Source organism: Molothrus aeneus, unplaced genomic scaffold, assembly GCF_037042795.1.
Source record: "Molothrus aeneus isolate 106 unplaced genomic scaffold, BPBGC_Maene_1.0 scaffold_60, whole genome shotgun sequence".
In the NCBI taxonomy this organism is placed as follows: Eukaryota; Metazoa; Chordata; class Aves; order Passeriformes; family Icteridae; genus Molothrus; species Molothrus aeneus.
Window position 1 is genome coordinate 132240 of NW_027099212.1, and position 13173 is coordinate 145412.

Below are 13173 nucleotides of genomic sequence, written 5' to 3' on the forward strand. Positions count from 1 at the left end.
ACAGGTCCCCTGTCCTTCTCCTGACACCGCGAGGGCTCAGGGGCACCGCTGGGCACCGGCCCCCGCCTGGAACTGCACCACGTTGGGGACAATGACAGCAGCCAGTACCAGTGACGGGTCAGTGACGGGGACAGAGTGGCCGAGAGTGACCCCTTGAATGTCACCGTCCTGGGTGAGCAGAAACTTTGGGCTGGGGGTGACCCCACCCACAGCACCCCCATCCCACCTTGACCGGTGCCAGCCCTGTCTGTGTCCCCACAGTGCCCGTGGCCAATGCCACCGTCACCCCCGGTCCCCTGTCACACCAGGTGCGTGCAGGTGACAACGTCACCCTGTGCTGCTCAGTGCAGATGGGCTCAGCCCCTGTCGCCTTCACCTGGCTGCACAATGGGCAGGAGGTGGCCTGGGGTCCCCTCCTGGAGCTCAGGAACATCAACGTTCAGGCACCTACCAGTGCATGGCCACCAACCAGCTGGGACAGGACAGGCATCGCATGGTCCAGGCACTCAGCCCTGAGCCGGCCCTGGAGGTGACACCTTGGTCACCCTGAGTCACAGGTGGGGTCACACGGGGTCACCAGGGAGTGCAGGACCCCTGGGGTGATGGGTGACCCTGATGTGTCCCCCTCTGTTTCTTGCAGTGGCCGCAGGGGTCAGTGGGGCCCTTTCCTTCCTGCTCCTGCTTGTGGGTGTGATTGTGGCCTGGCACCACTGGCACCATGTGGGTGAGGGATAAAGGGCACGCAATGGTCATGGAGAGGGGTGGGAAGGCTCCCAGAGAAGGGGGGCCCTAGGGCAGCACCCACAGCCCCTGACTTGGGAGGGGCTGAGCCCCCAGTGACCATGGCTCAGAGCCCTGGGGAGCTGTTGGAGGGTCCTGCAGGGATGTTGGGGGTTCTATCAGGGGTTCCCCTCCCTGCCAGGTTCGGGGTTCTGGGGGCTCAGGCTGTTGGTGCAAGTGGGGGGGTTCAGGGATACTGGGGGGCCTGGGGAGGATTGTGTGTCTGGTGGTGGTTCAGCATTCCCAAGGGTGGATGGGGGCCCCTGGGCCTCCAAAGTCACCCCTCCAGTTTTCCTTTGCAGATGCCAGGAAGCACCAGGAAAGGTGAGGGCAGGCTCCAGCCATGATACACCTTTTACCCAAATCCCCAGCACCTCCCATCCCCTTCCACACACCCCCTTATTCCCACAGGGCCCCCCAAGACCCCCTGGCACCCCCGCTGGAAGATCCTCAGGTGACGTACATGGAGCTGCAAAGGCAACCATGGGAGCCCAGTGACATCTATGACAATCTACACCAAAAGTTGTGATGCTCTGGGAAGCGGGAGGCACTGGCTGACACTGGGGGTGCTCCCTCCATGGCTCCTGTGGTTGCCCATCCTTCCAAGGGAGGTGGTCATGGGTCAGAGGGGAGGCTACACAGGGCACCCTGCGCTCCCCATTTCCTCTCCCAGTACCCCCAAGGGCTCCCCCATCCCTTTCCTCATACCTGCAGGGGCTCCCCAGCCCCATCCAAGTGCCCATGTACCCTCAGGGACTGCCTCATTCTCTCCCCACAGTGCTTGCAGTACACCCAGGGCTTCCCCATTCCCCCTCCCACTCCCTCTGTCCCATCCCACTGTAAAAGGGGGAGTCGGGGAGGATTCTTGCTGAAAGGTTTCTCGGATGAAAATGAAGCACAAACACGGCAATATTATATCTGAGAACTGTTTATTGATAAAGGAGGGTGAGTGTTCTTACCGAAGAGGGAGAGAAGGGAGTAGAAAGGGAAAAGGACAGAGAGAGAAAAGAAGACAGGTACAGCGTTACCACAAGAAGCCCGGGCGCTCTGTGGGCATCAGCTCGGCAGATGGAGTGTGTGTGCTGCAAGCCAGGGCGAGCCCACATGGCTTTTGTGAGTGGCTGGGGGTGATTTCCAAGGACGGCACCTGCGTGTCTCTGGCATTGCCAGCGATGGCTGCAGGGGCTGCTGCGGGCTGGCTGCGGGCTGGTGCTGGGCACTGCTGGCTCTGGGCTGGCTGCTGTGGGCTGGGGCTGCCGTGGGCAGGTGCAGCAGGCTCGGGGCTGGGGGCAGCGTGGGAAACGCGGCAGAGGCGGCGGGTGGGTGCAGGCAGCATCCGCTCCATCGGGGAAGCAATGAAGGAATGTCCAGGATGAGCAGTAATGAGCTGCCTCGGGGAAGCGGCGAAGCAGGGAAGAACGGGTGTGGACAGGGAAGAAGGACCACCGGGAGGAAAAGGTGGCGGGGGGGAGTATCGGTGATATTTTAGTCTGACAACTGGGAGGAATGATGCACCTGACTCCATCTTTTCAGAAGGCTAATTATTTACTTTATTATACTCTATTATTCTATGCCATATTACATTACATCTAAACTGAATCTGCCAAGCACTCAACTGCCCTCCACTGCACACAATCTCATGACTGTCAGCCAACAGTCCTGACATGCACACACCTGGATTCAATTGCATCAGTGAATCAAAACACTCACACCAGAATCCAATTACCAATTCCCTTCAGGTAAACAATCTTCCACAATGCATTCCACTTGTGAAAAACACAGGAGCAGAAAATGAGATAAGAATTGTTTGGATGATTCTTTGCTTCTCTCCCTGCTTCTCCCAGGTTCAGAGAATGGGAATCCCACAGGGGAGGAGGGCCAAACTGACCCCCCCAAGCAAGCCCCTGATCCCTCCAAGAAACCCAAAGCAAAACACTCCTGTTGTGTCACAGTTTGCTGCTTTTATTTGCAAAGGCTCCTCCCACAGCCCGATTTCTCAGGCATTTTTTCATAGACATTTTTTCCCGGGCATCTGTCCCACCAGCCTGTGGGGTTCACTCACAGCCTGATCACTGAAGCTTTCTCTCCCCTGATTCTCTGTTGCCTGAAGCCTCACCACGGACAGGGTTCCCAGCACATGTACATCCACAGAGTCATTTTTCACCTCATGTGTAGCATATGTTGAGACATAAATCAAAATCAGATTTGTTCCTCTTAACCCCAGAGTGCTTAGTGGCTCTGCAATCCCCCTCCCAGTGCTCCCACTAAGGTGGCTTACTGGTGCCTGTCCCAGTTCCAAGGGGGCACAGGACCTGGTTCCCTGTTCCTGGGACAAAAATGCCACTCTTTGGTTACATGGGCAGAAATGGTGTTTCTTTGTTCAGCTCTGTTAAGGAAGCTGAAAAGGTGGGAACCTCCCTTGGAATGGAAAATACAACCCCCTTCTCTCTGACCTATTATAACTTTGAAATTATGGTGCTTTTTGGCAAAGATGTGGGAAGAGGAATACAGTTCTTTACTGGTATGTGTTGTGCGAAACAAGTAAATGGAAGCTGACTTTCACTGGATATTATATGAGTTGATATTACATTATTGATTATATTGTTGATTAAATATTGTGATGTTGTAGGGACAGTGATGTGTATTGTGGAGTGGCTGATGTTGTTGGGGTGGCCATCCAAGAGTGGGGCCCAGCCATGGCCCAGCCCCACTGCACAGGGATGGCCATTGCCCAGCCCTGCTCTGCCCAGCCCCAGGTGGCAGCCAGGACCTGAGGGTCCCCCCTGCCCCCTTTGCTTTGATTCTGGCAGCTTTAGAGCTGCTGCAGAGGTGAGAATTCTGTGGGTGGAAAAAGGCCCTGCCTGTGGTTTGCTCAGCCCTGCAAGAAGCACAAAACCCCAAAGGGAGCCCAAGCAGTGGCTCTGGGAGGGCCTTTGATGGTTTTCAGAGCAGGGCTGGCTGGAAACTGCCCCTGCAGGGGTAGCTGAGAGGGAACCTGTCCGGAAATGCAGCAATTGATCATTTTGTCCCTGTCCCCAAGGGTCTGGGAGAGCCCCAGAACTACTACAAATCCCACAACACTCAGCTCAACAACCTGACCTGGACCCTCCTCCTCCTCCTCCCTGCCTTTCCATGGATGGACAGTGGCCGGATACCCTGCACCCACCACAGCTGCTCTCTCACTGCCCTCTGCACTTGGATGGAGAGAAAAAACAGCAAAAGTTTTGTGGCTTGAGACAAGGATCAGAAGTGATCACTCATCAAATCCTGTTGCAGGTAAAACTGCCTCGGAATTAGAGATATGAATTGAATTTATTGCTGACAAAATCAGAGCAGGATAAGGAGAAGTCAAATAAATCCTTCAATACACCTTCCTCCTGTTATGAATAACTGTGTAGTCATTGGCTTTCTCTATTATATTGGTATTCCCCAATTGTTTTGATATAATACAGTTTGTAATCTATTTTTAACTGCTTCTTGATATACTACTATTTGTCAGCTTATTACTCTAATCTCTGTGCACAATATATATTTTAGTGTGATAAATATATTATTGTTTAGGCTCTCACAAAAGATCAAGATAGAGACAATGTGCTGTGCATTATAACATTAACTATGGCAGAAGTAGCTAATGCCTTTATTTGTGTGACTAAGTGACAATGGTGAGAATAACTCAGATAATTTTGTGAAATAGCTAATGTTGATTTAATGTTCTGGCAGAGAATCTCATCTGTATGAGAAGAACACATTGAAAAGTAGCAAGTGAATAAACATCAAAAGAGAGAATGCAAAGAGGAATTTACCACTGACCCTTTGATTATCAAGAACTGTCAAACCACAGAAGAGGGGGGCCTTGTAAGGACATAAAATATTTAAATTTAATCTGCAGTATGGCATGGACTTTATGAAAATGAATCAAGGGTCAAACCGAGCAAAAGAAAAACTTTTGCTGTTTTTTCTCCCCATCCAGTTCTGGGAACATGTGAACTGGAAAGAATGTTTGAATATGTATAACTCTCCTGGGTATGTATTTAACCAACACAATGAAAAGGTATGTAAGAAGAATTGCTGTAGTTATCCCTGTGCCTCTGGCAGTTGCCAAGCACCCAGCCTGCTGTTTACTCTCCCTTTTATTTCTTATTAAGCATTTACAAATTTTAAAGTGTGAGCTTTGCTTCTCACACAGTTTAAGCAAAAGCGTCATTTTGTGTACAATATGAGGGAAAAATGTCGTGTACTCCCCCAACACTGGGAGCGGGAAGGAGGAGCCCCGTGGGGTGCTGTGAAGAGGAAGAAGGGACCCCAGAGAGAAATCAATGCCCCCAGTGCCCCCCAGTTCCCCCCATGTCACAGCACATTCTCGTAGTCACGGGGGTCCCACTGTCCCTCGTAGGGTCCCGACAGGTCCACGTTGGTCACTTGTGGATCCTGGTGTGGGGCAGGACTGGGGGACACCCATGGGTGCCCTGTGAGTGACAGTAGTTGTGGGGACCTGGGTGGGGGTGACACCCGTGGGTGACATGTACCAGTGTAAACTACTGTACTTGCCCTCTGCCCACTTGGTGCCCCTGGCATGGGTATTGAGCATAGTCCCCTCCTCTGGCAGGGGTCCTGTGGGGATGAAGGGGTCTGGGGGGTGTCTGGAGAGGGGAAAAGGGGAGTCCCAGCCCGAGCCCCCCACTCACCTGTCCTGGAGTTTCCTGGTCTCTGCAAGGGAAAGGGCAGGGGGTGACTGAGGGGACACCAGGACGCCTGAACCTTCCTGGGACCTCGGCATCTCCAACCACCCACGGGACCCCCAAATACCCCCCAGTGTAGCCCTGATTCCCACTGGATCCCTAAATCCCCCCGGACACTCTGAGCATTCCTAAACCCCCCCAGAACTTCTGCACCACCATAGGGCCCCCAACCCGCTGAGCCCCTTGAACCCCAAGCCTGGCAGGGAGGGACATCCCAAAACTCCCCAGGACCCAAAAAGGTCCTTCAACATCTCTGCACAGCCCTCCAGGAGCTCCCCAAACCTTCCAGGAGCTCCCAATATTCCTCAAAGCCCACCAAGGGATGCCCCTGGAGCCCAACCAAGATCCTCCAAGTTCCCCCCAAATCCCCCAGGACCCCCAGCCGAGGTCACTGCAGGCTCAGTGTCCCCCAGTTTAGGGGCCCTGGGTGCTGCCAATCTCTGACCCCACCCTGGGGGCTTCCCCTCACTCCAGGACCCCCATCCCCACCCCCCATTGTCACCCACCCCAGCGGTGCCACCAGTGACAGCCCCCGATGACATCCAGGAGCAGGAGCAGGAACAGGAGGGTCCTGCTGATATTCACAGCCACTGCTGGGGACAGAGGGGACACACTGAGGTCACCCTGAACCCTGGGGATCCTGAAGACCCTGGTGACCCCATGTGACCCCACCTGTGACCCAGGATGAGCCAGGTGTCACCTCCAGGTCCAGCTCTGGGCTGAGTGCCCGGAACATGCGGTGCCTGTCCTGTCCCAGCTGGTTGGTGGCCATGCACTGGTAGGTGCCTGAATGTCCCACATTGATGTTCCTGAGCTCCAGGAAGGGACCCCGGGCCACCTCCTGCCTGTTGTGCAGCCAGGTGAAGGTGACAGGGGCTGAGCCCACCTGCACTGAGCAGCGCAGGGTCACGTTGTCACCTGCGCGCACCTGGTGTGACAGGGGTCTGAGGGTGATGGTGGCATTGGCCATGGGCACTGTGGGGACAGAGACAGGGCTGGCACCTGGTGAGGCAGGATGGGGGTGCCGTGGGTGGGGTCACCCCCAGCCTGAGGGTCCCGCTCACCCAGGACAGTGACATTCAGGGGGTCACTCTCGGCCACGCTGTCCCCATTGCTGACCCGGCACCGGTACTGGCCGCTGTCATTGTCCCCAACGTGGTGCAGCTCCAGGTCGGGGTTGGTGCCCAGCGGTGCCTCCGAGCCGTCCCGGTGCCAGGAGAAGGACAGGGGACCTGTCCCCATGGCCACCGTGCAGTTCAGCACCAGGCGGTCCCCAGGTGGCACCTGTTCCCTGGGGGGCTGCACTGACAGGGAAACCCCCGAGGGTGGGACCTCTGCAGGGGAGAGGGGGACAGTAGGGGACAGTGAGGGACCCAGGGGGTTTGGGGATAGGCAGGGGAACTCCAGTGATGGAGAGGAGGTGCAGAGATTGGGGGAGGGGGGCTTAGAAAGGAACTCCAAGGGTTGATGGGGGGGGTTAGGGAGGGAACACCTGGAGAGGGAGGTGGGCAACACCAGGGAGGGTATGGGGACCCAGGGAGGCGATGCTGTGACCTGGGGAATGTGCGGGGACCTCACAGAGGGTTATAGGGACCCAGGGAGGGGTGTGGGGACCCAATGTGGGATGGAGGGAAATACAAGCCAGAAATGGGGGACCTAGGGAGGGACCCGGGCCAGCAATGGCAGGACACGGAAACGGTGCCAGGGAAGGATGGGGGTACCCATGTAGGGCTCGGGGACCCAGGGAGGGACCCGAGAAAGGAGGGTGGGAGCCAGGGAGGGATCCAGGAAAGGTTGGGTACCCCAGAGCAGGTGTCAGGGAGGGCTGGGGGATGCCAGGCAGTGTGGGGGACCCAAGGAGGCCGTGGGGGCTCCCCATGCCCATCCCCGCACTCACTGTGCACTGTGACGCGGAGCCGGGCGCTGCTCTTCTGGACGGCCCCACCCTCGGAGCGCACCTGGCAGCTGTAATTATCTGAATGGGAGACCCCCACGGCAGGCACCAGCAGCTGTGGGGACCCCTGCGGGCCCCCCCACCACCTGCCCATCCCGGTAGAACACGTGCAGGAGGGGGGCTCGGGGCCGCAGGGGGCTGCGGGTGCTGAGGCAGCTGAGAGTCAGGGGTTATCCCTTGGTGGGCTTCGGGGGACCCTCCAGCACCAGCACTGAGAAAAGCTCAGGGAAGGAGAGGGGAGGTGAGGACTGTGACTCTGAGTGCACTGGGAAGGGGCTTTGGGGTTGTCAAGATATTGGAGTTCCAGCCGTGAGGTTGCTCACCGTGCACTGTCACTGTCACTGCTGCTGACCGTGGCTGCCAGGACCCCACCAAGCCCTCACATCGGTAGCGGCCGCTGTGGTGCAGCTGCAGGGGCGACAGGGACAGCTCGGTCCTCCTGAGGGACCCCCCGAGATCCTTCTCCTCCCAGTAAAATCGCACCCTGCTGAGATGGTTTTCCTGCCGGCCCCGGCAGCGCAGGGTCACTGTGTCCCCCTCCAGCAGTGCCCGTGCTGGCACCTGCAGCACCAGTGGGTCTGTGGGACAGGAGGGTCCCATCTCACTGATGAGACCATTCTGAGGTGGGTGCCCATAGCACTGGGGACATTCTGGGTGCTCTGGAGTGCACTGGGCTGCACTGGGATATCCCTGTGTGCAGGACACGGGCTCTTGCCACACGAGGGGTGTGAGGCGACCTACGGAGTGGAGCCCACCCTGACCTCTCAGGGGCCACCCTGATCATTTAAGATCCCCACTCACCATCTAAGACTGTCACAGGGAGCTGCGCCCGGTTCCAGGTCTGTCACACGTGTAGGAGCATCTCTCGGTGACAGGGAGGTGGTCCTGTCCCTCCTGCCCCCGCGCTGCCCATCCTTGTACCAGGTGGCGGCACCGGCGATTCCCGAGCCCTGGCAGGTCAGGGTCACCCGGTCCCACAGCACCGCCGGCCTCCAGGGGGGCTCCACCAGGAGCTGGGTGGTCTGGGCACCTGTGGGTGACAGGGGACACCAGCCTGCCAGGGCCAGCGTGGGGCTGGGGACAGCAGGGTGGGGCCATGGCATCCCCTGAGGACTCACCAGCGAGGCCGAGGGTCTGGGCTGGAAGGGAGAAGGGACAGGGCTGGGTAGGCCTGGCACCACAGGGACGGCAGCACCAGGGCAGGGTGTGGTGGCTATCCCCAAACTGTCCCTATGGGGACATCAGTTCTTGTGGGAAAATGTGTGGGGGTGGTCCCAAAAAGATTTGGAGAGGCAGAGGGATATGTCTGTGTCACAGCCACCTGTTCACTACATTCGTGTGGCACAGACACCTTGGGAAGAGGGACACCTAGGCCACCCTGAGCTTGGCAGAATATGGGGACACTGGGGACACCCCAGGCACAAGGACACCACAGACACAGCCCATGCTGGCCCAGCTAACCTCCACCAGCTCATGATCCCATCCCCCTGATCCCATTCCCATGGCCACGTCCTCACCATTCTTGTCCCTGCATCCCAATTCCCTTGTCCCTGTCCCCGGAGCTATCTGAGCCCAAAGGTGCCAGTCCCCACATTCCTGTCCCCACATCCCCATCCCCAAATTCCTGCCCCCTGTTCCTGTCCCCAAAGCCACCCTACATCCCCAGTCCCACCCAGGTTCACTGTGCGTAACATGGACTGGCTCTGCTGGCACTGGGGACCTCAGGGGATGCCACAGCCCCCCTGTGCCCCCTCCCCTCCCTATCCCTGGGGTGTCAGGCCCGTGCCCAGGGCATTCGCCCCACAGGAGCAGCGCCACCTTCCCGGCCATCCCAGTGTCCCCAGCCATGTGCACTGGCTGTCACTCGCTGCTGTGGCCGCAGCTCCCGTGTCTGGCGTCTCTTTGGATGAAGAGGAAGGAAGCGAGGTCACCACATGCGTACGTGGCCCTTGGTGGGGGCAGGGTGGCCACTGGCTGGGGACACGGGTGGGTGGGACAAAGTGGGACATGGGGTTCCCAGGAGTGTGCGGCTCAGTGGGTTTGGGGAGGCAGGAATGGGGTCACTTGGGAATTGGGGCGCTGAGTAGGGGGAATAACCAGCAATGGGGGTGCCATGGGAATGAACATCCCCATAGCTGGGGGGACTCCCGGATGGGAGTCCTTAGAGAATGTGGGCTCCAGCAATTTGAGTTCATGGGATGGTGGAATGGTGGGTTCCAGGACGATTTCAGGGGGTGGAATAAACAGGAGAGGGTTCCTTGGGTATAGGCTCCTGAGCCATGGAGATACTGGGGAATGTGAGTACTGGGATGGGCGTTGCAGAGAGGGCGGGACATAAGGAATGAGGGTCCCACGATTTGATTTCCAGGAGAATGGAAGTCCCAGGGAAGGGCAGTGGCTGGGCAGGGCCTTGGGTCTCAGCTCCTTGCCTAGGTTGGCTCAGATTTTGGGGTGACCCAGAGCCAGCACAGCCCCCTCAAGGTGCTGGCAGCCTGGGGGCCACCCCAGACAGATTTTGAGCTGCTCTGGGTCTGTGACCCCCAACCCTCAGTGACTTTTCCCTCTCTTCATTGCATTTTCCATCATTTAATCTCTCAGTTTCACAAGCCCCCAGTTCATGGCTTGATGGTCCTGGGGGGCACCTGAGCAGGGAACAGCTTGGGGGAAGCCCAGGGTGGGGGAATCAGGGGTGAGGGGTCTGCAGGGAGGGCTGGGGAGGCTGTGGAGGATAGGGGAGTGAAGCTTCTCCCCCCCCAACACTTTCACTTTCTCTCTCCTGCAGCTGAAGGAAGAGGCTGTTTGACACATTTGTCACATGGAGGGGGGGTTCTGGCTTTAGGGGGCGCATCCAGGGGGCTCCTGTCCTGTGAGGATCCTGTCCCAGAGGGGACACATGCTGGACAAGGGGCTCCTGTCCTGCGGCATGGCAGCTCTGGGGAGCTCTAGACCTCTCCATTCTTGCTCGTCCCCTGCAGGATCTGAGCTGGCAAGAGCAGCTTGGGAATGGAGTCCCAGGCAGGTAGGAGCTCCCAAACTCCTGTTCCTTGAAGCCAGTGGCCATCCAAGGGTGGGGCCCAGCCATGGCCCAGCCCCACTGCACAGGGATGGCCATTGCCCAGCCCTGCTCTGCCCAGCCCCAGGTGGCAGCCAAGACCTGAGGGTCCCTCCCTCCCCCTTGGCTTTGATTCTGGCAGCTTTAGAGCTGCTGCAGAGGTGAGAATTCTGTGGGTGAAAAAGGCCCTGCCTGTGGTTTGCTCAGCCCTGCAAGAAGCACAAACCCCAAAGAGAGGCCAAGCATTAGCTCTGCAAGGGCCTTTGATGGTTTTCAGAGCAGGGCTGGCTGGAAACCCCCTCTGCAGGGGCCACTGTGGGAGAACCAGTCCAGCAATTGCTCATTTTTTCCTATGGGTAAGGGACTGAGAGAGCCCCAGAACTACTGCAAAGACAACAACACTGTGCTCAACAACCTGACCTGGACCATCCTTCTTGAACAAAACCTGCAGCCTTGAGGAACCTCATGGAAAGAATGTTTGGGTTCTGGATGTGTCCACCAGATAAGAGGGGAAAGTGTGGAAATACGTGTTGCAGTGTGATGCCATTTCCTGTTTCACCTATCCTAACCCCCCAGGTGTGCCAACTTCTCCTTTCCCCTCCTGCTTTGCCCTCCTGCTGAGAGCTGTCCATCAATCTTAACATTCCAGCAGGGTCGTGGTGTGGTTGGCAGAAGTTCAAAAGATGCCCCTCAGGTCCGGGCTCATTGGCCTGTCCAAGTGTCTTTATCCCTTGAGCCTTCCCCTCCTCCCACCTGGTTGGTGCCTCACCTGTCCCTTCCCCTCCCCCTGTCCCCAGGCTTAAAATAAGACAGGACCATGTGGTCTGGATTCTCTTGGGGGCTGTTACAAGATTCAGAGGTCTGTCATCCTGGAATAAACTCTGGATTAAAACTCTATGGCAGAATCCTCTCCTTTTTCTCTTCACCGTCGCCTGAACCTTTTCCACCAGAGGTAAACTGAGTTTCTACTATGCCTGGATTTCTTCTGAGTGCCTAGCTGCAGCATCCAGACGGCCAAAGGTATCTCTGAGGTGAAACATCACAGCTGCTGCCTTTGGCCTAGCAGTAAAGGTCAGACGAGGCTAGGCACATCCCACCCAGAAATATTTGGAATAATATTCCTTAAATATGGAGCAGAGGCTCTGCCCCATGGCCATGGTGGGGCTCTGGGGAGTGACCCTGTATGGATTCCAGGTGTCCCCAAAGCTGCTCCATCCCTGCCCTCATCACCTGATTAAAAGGCTGAGGGTTTGCACAAACTGTGGTGTAAAGCCACCAGAGGTGCTGCTGTGGACCCAAGACCTGCCTGGGGTCAGGCGCTTCCTTCATTCCACTCGGGATCATGGAGAATGGTTGTAGGTGTTGTGCAGGGCGTGTGCCTGGCCCCAGGACACTGCTACGCTGCCAGTGGGCACTGGGATCCAACCTGCTGCTTTGGCGGCTTCTGCCCGCTGCCGGTGGTGGTGCCGGGACCGATTGGTGGCCGTGAGTTTGCAAAAGGAGCAATTTCCCCTCCTCCCTCCCGCCCGAGGCCGCCATGGCCCCTGAGGGGATGGAGCTGGAGCGGGGCGCCCCCTGCTGGCCGGGAGTGCTCCCTGCAGTGCCCCCTGCTGGCCGCGGTTATAACTGCCACAAAAACCAACAGTGCTGAGCGGGAGGGAAAGTTCTGCGTTTGTGTTGTTTGTTCTGTCCTGCTTTATTAATTTCTCAGTAAAGAGGAGTTATTCCTTTTCCTACACTTTTGCCTGGAAGCCTCATCATTTTTGAAATTAAAAAATGTTTTAGAGATGGGTCTTCTTTCCATTCTAGAAACATTCCCAATTTCCTTGGTAGATATTTCTCATTTAAATGAGTTGCCAACTCTTGGGTTCCAGCCTTGATGGGACAGGCAACCCAAGAGCAGACACGGTCAGGGACTTGGCTACCTTATGCTCTGCCCTTTAAGCCAGTTGGGCCACCAAAGGCCCTCTCCCCAGGTGCAACTTCTAGTCACACGGCCACTCAGGAGCTGGCTTTGGCAGAGCATCACACTGTCCCCAGTGTGCCACGGCTGACAGACTGATTGACAGACAGGGCTCTGCCTCACCAAAAGCAAGGCCTGACCCACCCCTGCCACAAACAGCTGTTCCAAAATGTCTCCAGACATCAAACTTTTCCTGTCTCTGACACCACACCCTGTGCCATGGCCTGATCCTGACTGCTCTGGAAAAGGTGGAGGCTCCAGAACCCCCACAGGGCTTTTGTGACATCCTCGTGTGGGGAACACTGCAGGGGAGGGGTTTGGGACACGGGAGAAGAGAATCCAGAGCCTCCTGAAGGCTGCTTTGGCCATCAGAGCAAGGAAGGTCGAGGCCCTGGCAGGTTCCTCTGGTGCAGGAAACGTGCAGGGGGAAATGTCTGGGGTTTATTCCTTTTCGGTGGTTTTCCAAGGAAATTGTTCCTTTTTTGACCATTTGGACTCTGCACCTTGTTGCCGTTGCTGTTGGTTTTATTATCTCTCATTGCTGTTGCAGGAAATTGTTCTTCTCTCAGCCCTTTGGGATCTTTGTGCCCCCATGGGGAGCAAGAGGGGCAGTTTTTAGTGGCAGCACAGACACGAGTGGGTGCCCATGGGTGGGGAACCCCAGTGCCCCCAGTTCCCCCCAGTG

General features: G+C 57.0%; 1 protein-coding gene across 1 annotated transcript; it reads right to left on the reverse strand.

The window, feature by feature from the left end:
* Positions 1 to 5127: 5127 nt before the first annotated feature.
* Positions 5128 to 9303, reverse strand: LOC136571076 (Fc receptor-like protein 1). Its single transcript, XM_066571450.1, is given in 11 exon segments — positions 5128 to 5224; positions 5307 to 5420; positions 5466 to 5487; positions 6026 to 6112; positions 6192 to 6494; positions 6584 to 6853; positions 7797 to 8051; positions 8298 to 8372; positions 8375 to 8503; positions 8592 to 8612; positions 9273 to 9303. Coding segments are annotated over 11 exon segments (1404 nt in total).
* Positions 9304 to 13173: the final 3870 nt, after the last annotated feature.